Source organism: Pseudopipra pipra, chromosome 8 (genome assembly GCF_036250125.1).
Source record: "Pseudopipra pipra isolate bDixPip1 chromosome 8, bDixPip1.hap1, whole genome shotgun sequence".
NCBI classification, from domain to species: domain Eukaryota; kingdom Metazoa; phylum Chordata; class Aves; order Passeriformes; family Pipridae; genus Pseudopipra; species Pseudopipra pipra.
The window spans coordinates 9250579-9270708 of record NC_087556.1 but is presented as its reverse complement, the minus strand read 5'-3'; the positions used below and the strand labels follow the sequence as shown (position 1 = coordinate 9270708).

The 20130-nt window shown below is 38.5% G+C and overlaps 1 protein-coding gene across 11 annotated transcripts in view; it reads right to left on the bottom strand.

Annotated features, from left to right (window-relative positions):
• The window catches only part of LDB3 (LIM domain binding 3), a 116992-nt gene that overhangs the window by 83031 nt on the left and 13831 nt on the right, over positions 1 to 20130 (bottom strand). For all 11 annotated transcript variants that reach the window (XM_064662453.1, XM_064662452.1, XM_064662454.1 and 8 more), the window contains one exon: positions 1976 to 2127. In XM_064662453.1, the coding sequence (XP_064518523.1) occupies positions 1976 to 2127 (152 nt within the window). The remainder of the gene's footprint in view (positions 1 to 1975; positions 2128 to 20130) is intronic.

Here is a 20130-nt window from a genome sequence, read left to right as displayed (position 1 = left end):
AGCACTCCATTACTGCTTTCTTTGGCTGGTCATTATCCACATAACTCAATTATCTGAATTCTATAATATTGTTTTGGAATCAAGAAACAGGGCAAGGCTTAAAAAAATAGAAGAAACAATAAATAGAGCATGAAAGCAATTAATAATGGTACTTCTACTAGTTTTCTTTTTTTTTTTTTCTTTTAGTCACACTTTTGGAGACTTTTCTTCTGTGTGGAAGGAGAGCTTGGTTTGCAGTTTTAAATGCCAGGCCAATAGAGGCAGACACTGGACCACTTTTCAGATCCACTATTGGGGAAAATTAGCTCCAAGTATGCAACAACCCAAAGCATATTAAACATTTTCTCTCAATGTAAAAACATAAGGATCCAACAGAAAAGCAGACAGAAGTTCTAAAATAATCAGAAAGGATTTTCCTTAACTTTCAAATACAAAATAATCCAGAAGAATGTAAATCTTTATAAAAAAGTTGTCTTACATATATTCATAATAAAACTAGCATGCACTGGAGTGGAGAAAAAGAGAAGCTGGAGTTGGCCATAGAAATGAGAATTCAACTACACACATCAAGATAGTGCCCCATCTTCCCTCAGCAGCTCTGGAAGACAATTTTCTTCTGGCTTCTGATATAATGCCCATTTCAGCACATTTAGGACTAGGCTACTGGTTTCTTTTGACTGTTTGGTTTCTCATTAATCTTCCCTAAGCACACATGAGGCACACGTGCACATCACATGAGGTGGCAGAAACTGTTCCGTGCATCCTCCTCCCTCCCCTGCATTCACTGGAACAGGCAGACCACACTGAGGAAAATCTTAAACCTGCAACAAATGAAAATCTCAAGTCCTTTAATTTAAACTCTTTTCTGGAAAATATAGTTCTACATTTCCAGGAAATATATAACTCCACCCAGTGTTTTCACAAAAGCTAACATATATGCTGCAGTTTTGTTAGCATCATTCTACATTTTGTACTGGTTTTATACACTACCTGGGGCACTCCCTTAAAGACCAACTTGAAAGTTAAAGCCATGAGGGAAATTCAGGCATACATTTTGCTTTGGAATACACTGCTCTGTCTTGGAAAACTTAGCTAAAGATCTTATTCCCTTAGGTATTGGTCTGTTCCTGATACTGATTAGCCCTACTGCACATTCCTGGATGAGATTTTTTGGCATATTCTAACTTGTACTTCCACATTACGAGCTTCTTTCTGTACCAGTCTATGCCTGCCCTATGTAAAAATCATCTTCTCCATAATGCAATAAAATTAGCAGCTACTTTGCCTTCTATAATTATGGAGCTCTAAATATTAATGCATTTATTACAGAAATTCTCTTTGCAAGGTTATCTGACTTGAGAACAAGTTTCCTTGGAAGCAACATTAACCAGGAAAAGTTAAAAGACCTATTATCTGCCTTCTTAATGGCAAGACAATTTCTATCACATCTCTATGAGAAAACCTGCCCTCACCATGTTCTACTGATTCCCTTTCCTGCACTTGGGCTACACCTTTCTCCTTCTGCCAGATGTGAAGTGGACACTTTCAGACTCTCAGGTGCCAGACCATCAGCACAATTCTCAGCCTGCTGGGACTGTCCTTCCTGTGAATGACAGGTTCCTCCCATGCACCCATAACACTTATTTCACTGGTCATTTCTAGAACGGTGGTTCATAAATGAACCAAACAAAACTGTGTTGTCCATATGGGAATAAACAAAAGAAACATCACTGTTGAATTTAACAGAAGCTTGAGTGGATCTGGCATGACACCTGTATTGAATGGGCTAAATTCCAACATAACAACCATCCAATTTCTACAAGAATCAGAGCAGATTTTGGCTTTCCATCTCATATCTATGTCATGAGCACTTCAAATAAATCTGACAGGCAGAGATAAAACACTTATAACTCTTAGTCACGAGTTTCATAGGATGCCCTTAGGAATGCAAAGCCTTTAACTTATATCAACATACTTTTGAAGAGTGAGGCTCAGGTTGTGGCTGGCTGATTTGATCTTGTTCTGGGCCTCAAGGTGGGTCATGCTGTCAGTGTTGACTCCATCAATGGCCACCACAAGGTCCCCCTGGTTCATCTGTGACTGTGCTGCCTTGCTGCCAGGGGTGATCTGTGCAGGAAAACAAAAAAAGGTCTCATCAGGATAAGTTATTCTGTACACAAAACAGTTGGAGAACTCACCCTGAATTATAATACAGAATACATACAGCAATAAATACACTAATAGATACAACAATAGCTGTATCTACTATTGTATGGGTGAAACAACAACATTTGTGGTAATTAAAGAAATCAAAGTTAACTTACATTTCTGCAAAGGTCCAGGACAACATCTACTTGTCATTACTTCCATTTTGAGAGGTTAAGCCCAATGTAGTGGTTCCTTTACTACCTATTCTCTCTTCCTCAAGGAGATAATTCTCACTATTTATATTATAGTAGTATATAGAGACTTTACTCAGAAGCAGAAAACTGATGAACTACTATCTACTGCATGATTTTATTGTATTTTTCCTCCTAAAAGCCATTTTACCCAGATTAATTAATTTAATTGAGCAGACAGAAAATGATTGTGTGTGAGGGGCCTTGGACATGCTTTGCTTCTTTTATAGCAAGCTTTATAGGATAACCTCACCTACATACAACTACAGGACAACCTCACCTGCATACAACTACAGGATAACCTCACCTGCATACAACTACAGGATAACCTCACCTACATACAACTACAGCTCCATTACCAAGGCAGATCACTACATCCCCAAGATGATCTCATCAACCTGTTGGACCTCACACTCCAAAGACAGTCTGGCACTGCTAGAAATAAAAAGCCACAATGCTTCAACTAGAAATGCAACCACTGACACAACAGTTCAGAATTCTGGTCATTCACTATGGTAACACATTTTGTTAGCTCTAGGTACCTTGTGAACTGCATCTTCTCCAAATGGACAGTGCCCTGACCTCAGCTCTACACAGCAGTCTCAGCTTCCATATGGATGACACCAATACAGCTACTTATGAAACTTGACTCCACTGGGGAACTCCAACTAAAACAGAAGAGCCTTCACACACCGTCAGCCAGACAAGTTTTAGTGAACACATTGGAGTTGTCCTCTGCTTTCAGCACTCAGAACTTGAAGCACATGGACAAAAGCTACAGGTCTTTGCTCTCATTTTTAGAGACTCCCTGACTTACATTCCTCACTTCTAAGAAAGCCCAAGGATCTTCTGAAATACTACAACAAAGGCTGCATTCAAAAATTCTGTTCCTTCAGTACAGAGGACATAAAAGAAAGATGTGTTTGATTACGAGCCAAAATTCCCCTGTGAATTCAGCCAGGCTGAAACTGTGAAGTTAAATTCTTAGGGAAACCAAAACCCAACAAAAATTCAAACACTTCTAAGTGCGAAGTGGAATTCCTTAACTTCCCTTCCCTAATATGACCTCAAAACACTTATAAATATGTACATACTCAAAATGAAAAACTCCTTCCAAAACAATTCCCCAGACTGCTTATTTATGCTCTTCACTGGCAAAGAAAAATAAGCAAAAGAAGGGAAAAACCCCAACCCTTTCTTCCCATCCCATTAAAGGTGTTCAGTATTGAGGCTGGCAGTCTAATTTACAGTGCAGCCTGACAGTGGGAGCTGTCAATTTACTAGAACACAAGCTTTAGTATCAGGGAGCTAAAACACAGCACCCTGCTTACTCAGACATTACTTAAAACAAAGACTACTTTCAAGTTAGGCACTGTAAATAACATCCCAGAACTGATCTGACTGGAAGGGACAAGTTTTCATACCTTTTCATTAGAGACAGAAGCAATAAGAGCTCTATGTTTTCTGAGTGAAAGACAGCCACAGATATAATGTTCTCATGCAAGCAGAAGCGACTGATAATGGCAGCACCACCCCACAAAGTATTTTTCTTGTGTTAGAGCATCAAGGGGTGGGAGAAATATTTTGTGGTAGTTTCAAAGATGGAGTTTTATTCTATAGTCTAATACACCCTCATAGAAAGAGATTAATAGAAACAAGAGATTCATGTTACAAACATTGTTTTCCTAACCTATTATACAAACATTAGCTTCTATGCATTTTATTGACTTGCATTGTGCCAAGTACACAGAATCCAGAAGCCTACAAAGAATACAGATTATTTGCATACCCACATGTACTTGTACCTGCTCAGTCCTCCAAATATGTCAAGAAACAGAATTTGAAATAAAATAAGAGGTCAGGAAAGGGCAAAATGTGAACTAATGCCAAACTCATTTGTCTGAGTCAGGAAGACTTGAATTCATCAAGTAGGACACTTCAGTTTTTCTCAAATTATCCTTTTTCTCTATTAACATGAACTGTTTGCCAGTCAGGCAGACACCAAGGCTTGAGCCTGCTTGATAGAGCTTTTTTAATAAATAATCACCACACAACACTTTTCTAAGACTCTACCTTTTACTTGCTCATCAAATATGCAAGTTCTTGCCACAAAACATTAACTGTGTGATGCTGGTGTTTCCAGTAGCCAGACAGCTGGTTCCAAATTCTGGGACACCCCTCCCACACACACATACACACTTTTCTCTCACCAAGAACAAAGACTGTTTTTTGTACATCAACCCAGTTACTGAAAGTCAAATGTCTACCCTAATATGGCAACTCCTACTTAACCCATATATTTCCCTTTCCACTCCCCAGTGATGGTTCAAACAAAATAAGCCCAGAGAAACAGTTTCCACAGAAAGGATAAAACAGCCTAGATCTGGCACTAGTTTAACACAGCTGTAACACACGGACTTCTCTCTCACTTTCTCTGACTTCTGCTTTTAGCAGCCCCAAATGTTATATCTTAAAGATACAGCATGTAACTACAACTGCCCTAGAATTACACTTATAACTACTGACCTGATTTCACCTACTATAGTGGGATATTTTCTGCATAACACTGCTGGAAAACACTACCTAAATGAAAAAAATACATTCATCAGAAGAATCTCTTGAACAAAAGTCCTGAGTAATTTTGAATTTGTGATTTATATGAATTTATAACTATAGCCATTGCAACACCCTTTCTGAGGCAAAGAGGTCCAGGAGAACCACACTGTGAGAGACAAGGAAAAGATCTCAATCTTGGCTTACCAGCCATTGTTCTTATATTTGAAAAGTAAAAGAGGGGATTTGCAATAATTTCTTCAACTAAGATTAATGGTAGCAAATTCTGGGCTTAAATTCAGCTTATCCTAACTTCATAGACAGCAAGACTCACAAATATGAAAGATGGACCTAATTTATTGTATCAGTAATTCAGAAAAATAATAAGTTTCAGGGAAAAATTACTTTCCCCCCAGTATTTCCACTGTCTAAAAGCATGCTAAATTGTTTGGTCCTGTAGAGCTTTATATAGAAGGCACTATTAAGGACTGGATGCAGAATCTGTATAAAACATTCAAAAATTGAAGCACAAAATGATACCTATTTTAGTTACAAGCTGAGAGGCATCTCTGAGAGAGTTTCAAGAGAAGCCACAGCATGCATTAACAGCAGACATTGAGAACAGTCAGTAATTGTTGGGGACAAAATACCAGCGTACAGATGGAGATATAGGGCAGCCAGATCTGAAGTGTCAAGGCACTTTCAAGACTATCTTGTTCCCATTTTTAAAGATCCAGCTGAAAGGAATGGAATGCAAAGTGTTTATCTTTTATCTGTCGGTATTTTCCTTTGAAAATTCATCTCTGATCTACTAAAATTTACTAAATATAATCACAAGCAGAGAAGAGCTCACTGTGTATTTGTGAAACCTTTAGGGAATATTTTCTATTTAAAAATATTTTTTAAAAATATTTTTGAAGGACAAATGTTAATTAACCCTTGGAATTCGAATGCAAATCTAGGTCTGTCTACACAGTAGACAGTAGGGTTCTAGTCTGCTCTCATCTCAGCCTCTCTTCTATGAACACAGGTAACAAACAGAGAGAAACATATAACTGTCTAGAGCAAATATGCATTTTTCAATTTGACCACGATCTTTTTTCTTAAAAAATCTAGACTATTTCAGAAAACCTTTGTAATAGTCTTAGCTCACTTGCTCTGTATTACAACAGAGCTTTCAGTAGCTGGGTGCTGCAAATGCCTTTATTTAAGGCTACAGAGAGACGTTCACCAGAGATTCAAGGCATGGCCAGTTCTGTCAACTGATTTACAAAATCCAAGCCAAGGTACCACCGACAGATCTAATTTTAATAGTGTTTCTTCAGTGCCTCAAGCCCAAGCACAGACTTCACATTGAAAAGGCAAGCATCTTTCATGCCTCTCAGAAAAGCAGAGGAACATGTGCTGCTTCAGAGGTGGGATTTTTCAGCCCTCACAAGTTTCCTACAAGGCAGACATCTGACTTCCAATATCCCTGGCTTAAAGCAAGTGGGCAGGCTGGAAGTATCACATGTTACATTCAATGCACCACAGAGAATTCTTACTACTCTCTGCTGTGAGCAGCTCTGTATTCTGGGTGAATATATAGCACCACAGTAACAGCTGTGCCCTAAAAAAGTACGTCTGCACTGGGTTCAGAGTAAATACTGCTTAGCCAGAGCTCTGGGAGGCAGTGTACAAAGTGCAGCTGCTGTACCACCTTGAGAACTGCACATGTTCCCATCCAAGGCCTCTTAGCTCCACTCCAAGTGGGGGAGAGATAGGGATCAGGCAGCATTTGAGTGGATGAGTGCTAAAATACTAACGAGAAGGCTTGTATAAACAGATGGATGGACACAGCCTTCCTACCCCCAAGGAACTGCTGGTTTACAAGGCACACAGAAATACAAAGGAAGGCCTATACAACTGAGATGATGTTAATATGGTAGCCTGCAGCATTAGCCAGGGCCTCTTCTTTGTCCAGGACTTCAGCTATGCCTGACCTCAACCCTAAAATCAACAACTTATATTTTCTGCTTCTCATTTAAGAACAACGTTTCAGAGAATCAAATATTCACTAGCACTAGAAATAGGCAAAAGCACAGGGAACAAACACCCTCTCCTCTTCAAGATCTCTGGAACAGAAGAAATTATTAAAAGAGAATGTTCCTTTCCATAATCAAAAATTCAGAGATAGGACATAAACTACCAGTGACCAGAGTCTGTAACATGCTCTTACAAGAAAAGGACTGGACAGAGACTAAGGATCACTAGAAAATACAGTATGCTTCCTTTATAGAGAAAACAGCATTTAAATCTCTCTCTATTTTATTTATGCAAGTGGTTTTTTGCACAGATGCTTCCAACAAGTCTTTGCAGTCTTTGTGAGCCCTGAGGCTCTCAGTGCCTGAGAGTGGCTGCAAAACTTCCTCACTTTATACATGGGAGCATGAACTACTGAAAGGAGAGACCTGCTTTGAAACCCCACTGCAGAACAGTTGCCCATATGAATCCAAGTAGTTATCTCTGGACTGGAGACATCAGTTCCTCTCCCATTGTGAACAAGTCAATAGAGGAAATTTATATTATTGTTTCCTAAATGAGTCACTTTCCACCCTGTCCCCACAATAAATGTGTAACAGCTTCAAAGGGAAAATCATGGGTTTTCTTAGAAAACAGAAGTCAATTATGGACTAGAAAAAACAGCAAAGAAAAAGGAATAAAACCTACAGGGATAAGTCATCAGGCAGAAATCCACTGTTTCATTCGACACGTTGTCAGAAGGCATAAAACAGAATCAAGGAAAGAAACAGCCTAGATAACCCACCATAGGGCAAACACCCCACTATCTTTGATCATGGCTTTTATAGCTTTCTGTGTTAGATGGGAGAGCTGAGCAAGCACAATTAAATGTAAAGACAGGAGTGTAGGAAACCTGAAACTAAAGTCCTTGTATGTACCACTAACCAAACCTAAAGAAAACTCCCTTTCTGTAGCTACCATTTGCCTGAACAATATGTCTCATAGTTTTAAATTCACTATTGGGCTTTACTGGCTTTTTTTTCCTTTCTGTTTTTTGTTTGTTTGTTTTAATGAGACAACAAAACCTGCCTTAAATGAACACTCATGGCATCTGCAAAGCATGCCACTGACGCCTTGAAGAGCTTCCATTTATACTAAACAGAGCTGAGCTGGCAAGCTGCAAAGACACTCTGAAGTGGCCTCTCAGGCTCTGCTTCATCTGTAGCTAGGAAGGGAGATTACAATACATGTGAGAACACCCAAAATAGCTCTAATCTGCCTCTCTTGGGTAACAGGAGCCACAGTAGCACAGAGATTTTGTGAGATGGCCTGTCAAGCACTTAGTATTCAGGACACCCTGTGCCAAAATCCATACTTCAACATTCCAGCTATCTGGCTTACCTCAACCTCGAGTGTGCCAGGTCATACTGGAATGATGCAGCCTTGATTAACACCAAAAATTAACACATAAAACCCCCACAACACTGCTTTACATGCACAATATATAGGCTCTTCAAGGAAGCAGACAGATAGCCCTTCCTGCCAAGCTAATGAGACACAGGTGATGAAAATAAACCAAATATAAAAGATTTTCAGCTGGGAAATGAAAGGAAGCATATAGACAATGCTTAGGGGATTGCCCTAGGCAAGGCTTTGGGGGATTTTTTGAGAGTCAGTGTGAATACTCCTGTTTCTAGTTGGAAGATCATTTCATTTCATTCCCTGCCCCACTCCCACATTATCTGATTGAAAATATTTCAATCTCTTGTTAAAAAATAAAAAAAGGAAATATTGTGGACTTTGCAGCTTAGCTTGTTAGAAGCATGAGTACTCTATGTACAGCAGTGATCCAGATGATAGTAAAAGTGTGGATGTGGCTTTTTAATAGGATGCGTTGGCGTTACTAGAAGGTTAAGCAGCTCTTTAAATCTTGCATGGTATGACTAATAGTAATATCTCTTCTGCCAGTCTTTATCTAAAGATAGCTGTTAGATCTATTCAGTCTGTTCTCAGTTAGCATCACGTACTGTGCCAAGGTGGTGTGTGCTGTGCATCTCATGGAAATGAAATGGAAGCAGAGAGGTGAGTCACACAATAATAAATGTGGATTGTTTTGTTACAACGACAGGTTTTAAGGAACTAGTGACAAAGTTCTTATTTGGTATCAAAGAGTTTATGAACCTGAATGCAAACCAAAACTGAGAATAAAAGGGAGGCACTGATCCTCAGTATGCTGGCAGCCCCCGTGTGTGTGAGTTCTGTCAACTTGCACAGGACACCCCCCTGCAGCACACAGACACTCAGCTTCCAAGTGTTTGCAGGATCACGACTGCCAAGTTTCTTCAAAGGTTCCCCATCCTCTTCTCTGCTTCTCTTTTCCAAATCTAATTTCAAGGAAGTTGTAGAAGGTGGGATGTTTCTTTGTGTTTCAAGTACACAGATCTCAGTTAGCAATATTGCCTTTTACATTTTCACAATTATCATCTTCTTGAATCCTACATTCTCTGCAGCTTTTTGACCTGCTCACAGAAACACAATGTCTTGTCTCCCCCTACAAGCATTAGCAATAAACTGAGGGGTTTCTGTGTTTTGCTAATGGCCACTATGGTAAGATTTTATTTTTTCAAGTTCATTCTGCTTAATGCATCTCATGCTTTGTAACTAAGACCACAATGATGTATATTTGAAGGGCTTTTGATTGGTTCAGCAACAATAAGGTCTGACTAAAAGGACATTTGAGACAATACTGAGAGTTTTAGTTTGGCAGTTAGTGGCCTGCAACCACTTCATGATATTAAGCAACTTAAAATAGCTTTGACTTCAAGTCCTGAGGTTCCAGCACAGACCTGACTGATATATAAGTGATTCCTCTTCTCCTGTGTGTTTGTAAAGTAGGGTACTTATTACATTGATGCAGGCTTACATTTAACCGTTCTTTAAATGTGCATTTGTTGGAGTTATTTTTGTTTCTGGCCACCAGAATACAAAGGAGTAATTCTTCCTCTGATCACTAAAATATGAACTGTCATTTTGACACAGCAAATAGCCATCCTGCTTCTAAACCAGAAGTACTTAGTACTCAACTCTGTGCTCTGCCTACAGATGGTAGAACAGTATAGTACACACAGAAAGGCATCTGCATGAAAGAAGATGAAATGTAGCACACGTCCACAGTGACAGAGATGTTGAATCAGAACTAAATTTGCAGGAACTGCACTTGGTATTGTGCCATTCCTTTGGCATCTAAGGTTTTAGGAGGCCGTCTTGCCCAATGTGAACCTGGTCCAGCTGGAAGGCCCAGCATCAACCAGTCAGCAAATATCAGCAATTACTCATTAAACACTTGCTTTATCCACAAGAGTAACTGTTCTGTACCTGTAGCAATCATCCATGCTCTGTGAGGGAATAAACAAAAGCACAAGCTTCAAACTTCAGAGAGTGAAGAATTCTTTTCAAGATCAAAGTTAATAAAAAAGAATAGAAGGAAAGTTCCCCCAAGAAAGTGTAATGCCAGTTTGTTCTGTAATATGCTGTGTCACATTTAGTGCATAACATGACATTCTCCCAGGTATCCCAGCAGGAACCTTGGAAATTTAAAGATGGAGCAAGTAAAATACAATCTTGATGCATATAACAGGTACCTACACTGCTGGATGTTTCAGGAAGCTTGGGAAGTTAGAGAGACTGAGGATAGTTTTTTTACCTGTTAAAATGTAATGGCTTAAACTTTGTTTTCCTAGCTTTTCATTTGAACACAGAGAGGCCACTTCCCTTAGGAAGCCACAGGAGCCACATTTGTTTAAGAGGAAGTAATCTGAACCTAATGATATAATCTCAAATCTAAAAGGGAAATCCTATTATGCTGTAGATTGTTATGTTGAAGCAGCACAATCTGAATTTTAAAAAAGGAAGGATCTTGTTTTTCTAAATTCTTTAAAAGCATCCTTGAGGAGGGTTCAGAGGACTGAACTTTATTGATAGTATGATGATGCCAATGCTGGTTTTGGGTGTTTTAACCCATTACAGTAGTGAGTACAGCAATCTTCAAAGATTTCCCACTGAAAGCTTGCAGAGTATAACAACACACACACACAATTTTACTTGATAAAGTACCAGCCAGTGACATATATGGTTTTATTGAGCATCCCTCTAACTGAATTTTGCACCAATTAGCTTTATAATCCTGTGTTGCATAAATGCAGTATCTTCCTGCACATCTCTCAGTAGCTTCAGGGCACATGGCAGTATTAAGCTGACAAGTTTTCAAAATGTGGTTTTCTGCAGTTTTTTTTGCAAATACTAGAGTATTTTCCATAACTCTACAATAACAAACTTTTATATGAGTTTAGAAAGGCTTTCTGTTAACAGGCAAAATAAACCAATAGAAATGAAATGTTGCAGGACACTAGTACTATCTGTAGCTAAAGGCTATTTCAGACTCAAAAAAAAAGACTCAAATTACTAAGATGGAAAAAGAATCACTTATTGAGAAAGATAATTTTTGGTTCAATTCCTAATGCTTGTTTAATTTCTGGTCAAAAAGAAGTCAGATCAGGTGGGTGTGCTATACACAAAGGTAACCTGGACTGACAGTCTTCTTCCCTCATACAGTACTGCTTCATCAGCTCCCCTTCCCAACCTGCACTATTTCCCAGGGAGAATCTGAAGTAAAAATCTTTTGCAAAAAAAATTACACAAAAGACAAAGAGATTATGTTCTGAAAATTTACAGAAAGTCTTCATTAAACATCATTATTGTATGTAAGCCAACACATCCTGGAAGGTACAACTGAAAATACTGCTAGGTTAAGAAAATACAACATCAAGAAGGGGGTATTAAAATAAGGTTTCAACAAGAATGTCCTATAAACTTGAGAAGCCATAAGCAGATTTAGAAGGTTGTTTAAAAAGAGCTTTAAGAAATTAAAATGAAGATCCAAACAGTGCCACTCACCTTCACCACACCACGGCTTCTATTTTTATGCCCAAGTTTGGGGCTGAAACTTGATTCAGAAATTCCCAACAACTACAAGGAAAGCTGTTCTTGGGGAATTCTCATTCCAGAGAAAGGCAGGAGTCCGTCATCTTGTGATTCCTAATTCAGCAGAGTGCATAGTTCGAGCAGCCTCAATTATCTTTGGATAAGCTAATGGGGGTTTCATTTTTATTTTTTACAGTGTTGTTTCTGATTACATGTTTTGATTTCCCCAAGGAGTTACCCAGCACAGGTGTGTGTGGAGGGGGATTTCAATGTGCAAAGACTGTGATCAGTAACTGGCACTTGAAAGAAAGTATGAAGGCAGGAAGAGAATCAGCATTTCCTACCCAGCAGACATGTTGCTGTGGACACCCTTTCATCTTCTGTGCTGCTCACCCTGGTGATCAACAGGTGAGGGCTGGAAAGCTTTCAGTTCCATGGGAACTTAATACATTCTTCAGCTTTATTTTGTACTACATTTCAGAGGCTTCAATCAAAAACCTCCATTGTTTTAATTACAGAGGCCCCCATCAGTTGTGAGTGAACACCTTCTGCCAAACCCCAAAACCACAAAACACAGCCTGCAGATCTGCCTGTGACACTGATATTGCTGGTTAGGGATACTTTTACCTTTTTACTTGGGGAGGAATGTTACTGCCAATTCCTTTCTGGGTACTCTGCTTCTTTCCTCATCTAGGTTTGGTGTTCACCCTTTATTGGTGTAAGCAGCACCAAGATATGGCAGGATTTTTCTTCCAGAGCATGCAGGTTTTAATGGAGTGTTTCAGGGAGGGCCTTGAAGTCTGCTGTCTACATATACTCCTCCAACTCTCACTCCTCTTTACATTCCTATTTCTTTCAAGTGATTAACTATACTTTGAAATAACAGTGAATGTAAGATTTCTACCAGTCTGGCAGCATGATCAATGGTTTAGGAACTTAGTGTGGATTTTCCAAAATGACTTGGACATTTGTATCTAATAAACATTCTCAGGCAACAAAGGTTAGGTGCATAAATTGTGTGAAAATCATAATTAGCTGGCTTTTTATACTTAGCTAGGCTTTATAGAGCTGAATATGGTCCTGATTCTTAGTTTAAGATACTTGTTCATCCTCAGTTCAGAGCATTGCTCCTTATGGATCATCAGGCTGTTCAACTTATGGAGAAGTAACAGAATTATCCTGAAGGAAGTGCTTCACTTCCTTTTCAAAGCTGTGCTTTTATCTTTAATTTCTCAGTGATAACTGCAGACACTTTCCTCTGCACTGCAAGCAGAGGCTGGAATGAGCTACACACCTAGTCACAATTTGTTTCTAAACTCTGCATGTCCAAATTAGGAATTTTCCTTGCCTGATCCAGGGCAAATATGCTAATTATGATAATCTGGTTGCATATTTTGTTAAGGAATAAATGTTCACAGGGCATCTATTTAAGTCCTTGGAAGGAATGCAATCAAGTTCAGAATTTGCCTTAGCAGTGTTTTCCTTGGCTGCGTTAGACACTAACTTCTGCAATGGAGCATGTCAAAATAATTGGTTTGGGAGAGGCAGCAGGAAAGTTGTTGTTTGACCAAGAAAGAATTTCAGAAGGTCTAAGGTGGTCTGCCTTTCTGTGTCCAGTTTGTCTTTTTCCCTTCATCTGGCACCAAAAGAATTGCTAAACAATGGATTGTATAGACGAGAAAATATGACAGTTACTTTAATAAGGATTCCTGCTGCTGGTGAAACCATTATTTGCCTGATACAAATGAGGAATGAAAGGAACACAGAAAAAAAGTTAACCCTCCACTTTGATCTCAAATGAGGACTTAGTTAAACTGCAGGACAATGAGCTTCATCACTGTATTTTGTCATCAAGCAAGTATCTGAATGGCTAAATTAAAGTGACATTTTGGACTGCATAAAGAAAAAATGTCTTTAAAGAAGATGGATGTATTCCCTAATACCAGCATGCAAATCTCAGATTCAGCCAGAACTATGACTGATGGAATTAGGAAAGTTCTCTGTTCTAGGCAGTTATATTTACAGTGACATTTTTCAGAGCTGTGCACCCACGTGCAAACAAAATTTGTAGGCATTTTTGAGTTTTGATATGTTGTCAAACCTTGATCTTGGCCAAGTTTCTCTAAAGCCTCTTCAATCAGGAGATTACGAAGTGGATGACTGGCTCCCACTCTCCCTAGTTTTATTTTTCATCTGTTTCCTTTTTCTTACATCCTTTCTTCTCTCACAGCATCTTGTTCAGTAACATTGCTTAGTCTCATGAAACACATTTGCAGAGAAAATATTTAAAACTGCCAGTGATGGAACTTTGATGTGACCAACATCAACACTGTAACAACTGCAATGGCAGCAGAAACCATTTTGCAAAGTGAATATGCACCTCTTTAACAAACAGGAGGCTTTTACTTCAGATACCAGGAAGTGGAAATAGATGAAAATTAAGAATGCTTGGATGGTTATTTGGCAGCTGGGGAGATTCCTGGGGCAGAAAGAGCTGTATTAGTAGTCTCTCTTTATCCTAGAATGGGTCTTCTATTTATAGAATTATGCAGCCCTTGAAGAGGCTATAAGATTGCATATGTATATGATATGGGAGCAGCATATGCATTTTACATGAAACTGCCTAATAAAATCCAAAGATGCTCCCAAAATTTTAGTAGAAATATTTTAAATAGTACCATGTATTATGTCCATCTGTTTTTCTCAGTTGGTGAAAGGCATTTTCTTCTGAATGGCCTTCCCCTCTGCGTTTTTGTCAGGAGTGAAAGAAATTCACCCTCTATCTTCTGCTTCCATTTCCTGCGTATCTCCAACATAAAATCCTCAGAAAAGGGCTCCTTAATAAGTCCAGATCATACCAATGAGTCTTCTGGGTCATAGCCAGTGCAGTATACATTCAAGTAAAAGTAATTTCTATTCCACACAGTGACATTAACCTCCTATTCTATATCTAGAAAGCAATTATTTCATAATGATGCTATTCTTCAAGAGCTATCCAAAGTAAGAACTAGAAAAAGACTCCTATTATTCAGTCTTAACACTGAGTCACAACTGGAAATATCATTTTACCAGTAAAATTTTATTATCAAATTGGAGACACTCACAAGGCCGTAGAGGAAAATGTTAAGCATAAACTGTAGCTGATATTAAAGCTGTATGTATCGACCACACAGAAAATGTAAAAGTAAACCTAGACTCATCTAGCTATCTGTCTTCTCTGATGAAGGGACACACCAGAGATCTGAGGAAATTCTCTGGTTTAAACAGTGAGGCATTGAAGCCTCTTCCACATGTGGCCAGTGCTGAGCTTAAAGTGGCTTAGACCCTCCCTGTCTCTGTACTTCAGGGTAATATAAGCACTACAAATAAAGAATCAGCATGTTTCACAGTGACAAGCAAGACATCAGGCAATATTTTGGGCAACTGACACAGAAGACTCATATAAATAAATCATACAGGCATTAAAATGAGTTCCTAATAAAAATTCAAACAGGAAAAACCCAGAGCAATTGAGACATAATAAGAAGAGAAAACTTATTTTACAACTTTCTGGCTGTGTCAGAGAAGAGCAAGACACTCTCTACTTCAAAACATTTAAAATCATCTCATTTGCTGCTCTGTGTGAGTACCAAAGAAAAACAGAATTGCCATGAAAGCATGCATTTCAAGCTCTCTGCTACGTTGCCCTTCAGTCTAGACAGTAATTCTGGCATCTACTGCAGCCTCTGTGAAGAGATTTGCAGTGATGGTGCAGAGGTAAAAGCTCCACAGACAATAAGGTGTCGGTCACGTCTCTTTGGAGGCCCCTCATCCTTTTTTAACATGCATGACCCTGTAAGAATGTGCAATGCAATCATCCAGAGGAAAAAAAGCACTAGGCTTTCAGGCTAAGCTTTTGCTGGCTGCAACTCAGATATGACACGAAGTCATGCCCATCTTATGTAAAAACTGATAAGAAGGCTGTGTGTGTGCTGTTTGTGGTATATCAGCGTGGAATTAGAAAGTCTTGTGCTTGTATTAGTAGGGACACTGATAATCAACTATCAGGAAAAAAAAGCAAAAAGAAAAAGAATGGAGAGCTGAAAGTTTGAATATCAAAAGTGGTTACATTTTACTAAGGAAGGAAGGGCAAAGTGAACTGCTCTAAGACTAACAGCTTTTGAAACAGCATCATTACAAATACCTTCCCCAAGTAAGGTGTGAATCAAGCTGTTGTTAAAGTTCATGACTCAAGGAGTCTCATGCAGAAAATTAATTCCATTGTGCATATTCTTCCTGTGACCCCAGCCTGTTTGCTTTGGAGAACCAGACATCTCTTGGGATTTTATTTTTCTGTCCTATCAACACATTAGAAATAAAGCTTTTGCACAGCAAAAATATTATGGTTCCAATTTCCCACTACTTTGCACAGATTTATTCTCTTCGGTGCAAATGCAAATACTTCAGTTTCTCTTTTAACTGCTTTGCACTACAAATGCCTTCGTAAACTGCCTGGCAGTGGTAAATCAGAGTTTTCATTTTTCACCTCCGGCAAAATAGAAATGATTTCTTCTCAAATAACATTTGGAAAACACACCTTTAATTTACAATAAGGTTCTAAAAGCTCTTTATTCCCTCTACACTTTTATGAGTACGGAAGTAAAATTAAGGAAAGCAGGCAATCTGGTGCTCCTGTCCCTATTTCCTTCTGTCCCAAAGACCAACCTCCCTGCTCTTCTTATCAAAAGTAACAACTTGTAAGTCCATGTCACCCTTACATTTGGGAGCCCCTCTCTAATGACTGTGGCTGGGGCCACAGCAAACACTTCCCAAAAGAGCTGTCAGGACTCACATGTAACTTGCCATCTTGCAAAGTCAAGGAGTAGCACACCTTCCTCTTTGTACCTTTTCTGCTCCAGGAGGCAAACACCCAAAGCACACATCATCTTTGCAATCTTTTGAGTGACAAATAAGCTTAAATCACAGAAATTAAAGTTTCAAAGTGCCTGTGCTGGCAGAATGCAGACAACAAGCCCATGTTAGTAGGACAAAGTCAGGAGAATGTCCACAGAATCAAAAGGATCCATCCACATTTATCTGTAGTTCAATTAAGCAACTCCTTGTCATGACAAATCTAGGAAGCATAGAAATCCATTTTAAAAAAAAATCAACATATAATGGATTTAGAAGAGACTGGATTTCAGAGTTGTACACATCTCAATGAGAAGAAAGGATGAGTACAGAAACTTCTGAGATAAACATGAGTCAATACTAAGAAAGTAACTTTTTCCCTCTTAAAACATCTATTTCTCTTTCTAGCTTTATGTAATGGATATAACAATCAACTGGGAAACATGATCCATGTGTAGACAGTGCATACTCTCAAATCCAGTCATAATATGTTAATACACCAAAGAGTTTGAGGGATCTATATGTTTTTGCATAAGCTGTAGACAAAGAATTTATCAGTCCATGGCACAGGTATTTCCATAGTGGACAGCAATATTACAATATAGCACTTTGTTAACCCATCATTTGAACTATGTTGATGTTAGTAAAGGAAAAAAAGTTTAATCTATTTTTAACATAAACTTGTAACTTAAGCTATGATAGTCTTTTCAGTATTTAGTAATACAGATTGACATTGCTAAAGCCTGGCTTAAGAGTATTCAGTGCAACAGTGCTTGCCAATGTATTTACTATCTTAAGTATGTTTTTAAAAGTGGAGTTTATTTCTAATAGAAATTGTTTTGCCTTGTTAAAAATGAAAGGACACCTCTAGGAGGCCTGTACTTTTCTACATGGCCCTGTTCACGAAGGGCACTAATCCATATTATTACAAGTACTAAATGCCAATTAATTCTCCCTTATGAGTTATGATAAATGATTATTTTAGGGTGAAGCTATACATTTTCCAAAGGGTCTTTATCACAGCTATGTTGACAGGACTTTAAGTATGGTGGTATGCTTAGTACTACCCTAAAGTAGCTGAAGTATGTGCCACAGCAGGTGCCACAAGTAGAACATAGATTTGCTTTGACATTAGAACGTGGGGTATAGAATGAGTGCAGGATTGTTTGATGGATTTAAAAAGAGCATATGTTGTGAATGGTTTGGAAAAGTGGAGCCTTCAGGGTACAGCATTAGCATCAAAGCCAACTAAATTTGAAGAAATCCTGCCTTGTGATGGCAACAGTTCTTTGTACTTCATGATCATCAGAGTATCTGTCATTAAAGAAACATTTTGACACCTCTAAGGGAAAAGCTCACTGAAGTGTAACCCTTTGGGGAAAGTACGACCAAAGTACTAAAACATGCTGTTTGAGCTTTAAGGGATACATTTCTGCCAAAGAACTGTAAAGCTTATACGTGCATCTGTTTTACAAAATGTAAACACAGTTTATGTTTATTTCTCATTCTTGACAATGTCCTCTTCGAAAAAATTAAATCTTAAATGTTTGTGCCAACTCCCAGTGTCACAGGATGTCAGTAACCAATGTACTCCTAGTCCTTCAGGCACAAAGTGGCATAGAATGTGACAGCTTTTTACAATCATAGGATCTCTCTGCATCTGTGACTTTATGTGCCCAACCCAGACTGGCCAATCCACTTTAACAAAGCAGTTCTAGTAGTTTTGGCCTTTGCAATGTCATTCTATAAAGATGTAGATTATTCCTTTACTAATACCCAAGCAATGGTACAACAGTATCTAGTTTTCGTTTTCTTGACCCATCTGCAAAATCAATTTTTGCTTTCTGTATGAATTAAGGTCACAGATAACTTGCAAAAATGAAATGAAATATCTAACCAGTCCGCTTGATAGTCAGTTTATGGACTTGAGGTGGGCCAAAACTGTAGCCAAAATTAAAGATCTGTAAAAATAATGGAACCATCCTAAATGCCACTAGGAAAGTAGCCTAAGCAGTGTCTACCTTTCCTAGATTAGCCCTAAAATATTTACACACCCAGAAAACCCCAACCTCATCTGTAATTAAAAATCTAGAGCTGCATTCTCTGATATCAGAAAAAGTACTACATTCTATGGTGGTCAGTCTCCTTAATGAAGTTATACTGGTTTATACCAGCTAAAAACATTATTCTTATCTTAGTAAGTGTAGAATTCCTCTTACAGAAGGAATTTTAATGTTACATTAAATAGTATTTTTCCAAGCTCCTTTTAACCACAAGTTATTGAGAGCAGCAGTATTATCCTTCAACTCATAAGGTTCTCTTGACAAATATACTTCCCCTGTAACTTCGTAGAACTAGTGGAATTATACCAGGAATAAATCTGTTCCAGTATCTTCAGTTACTCTATTTGGAAACTAGTCATTTGCCTGACCTTCAGTGCAATGCTAAAAACAGAGTTTGTCTGTCATCAAGAGCCAGTGAGATTTCAGATAAAACAGAAGTCATGGCTCCTGCAATGAAATTCCAGGAGTGTCCATCAAAGGCTTGCCAACAATAGCATCTCACTCAGTCAAGACTTTCATACTTTGATAAAACTGAAGGGGAGGGGGGGAAGAAGACAAGATTTGACATTGGGAATTGGGCATGTCACAGCAACTTAGTACTCAGTCTGAAATATCCAACCCCCAAAGAATTCTTTAATTATATTCTATCTAAACTTTTATTACTTGGATAGTTTTGGTTCTTTACATGTCCAATAATTTCTCACAGTATTAGGAATTTACTTTTTGGGTTTTTTACTTGGTTGTTGGGCTTTTTACCCCTACTGGGGAACGTCTCTTCCTGTTGCCAGCACCAGAATGTATTTAACATAACATATAGAGCAACACAAAATAAATTATGTTTGTTTTAAACACCAATGTAAATATAGTGAGCAAGCACCAGAGTGGAAGCAGGACTATTTATTCTCCAACTTCCTTGTTTAAATTACAGTAGATTAATCTTGTGTTCATCAGAACAACAGGACTGTTATAGAAGGACAATTGCCAGGCAAGACTTCAAACTTCTTTCCTGTGGGCCCATGCCAGTGCACAGGCTTACAGTGCTCTCTCTCCTGCCAGACTTGACCCTGGCCTTTCTCTAGACATTACTTAATCCAAACTTAAATCTCAAAATATCATCCCACTCCTAGCAGAATATTGCCAAATGTTTTGATAGTGAGAGATGGCAAATGAAAAAATTACCAGTCATTTCCACATGCATCCTAGATATCCAGCCTTATATACAATGCTTCCTAACAGCCTTATAT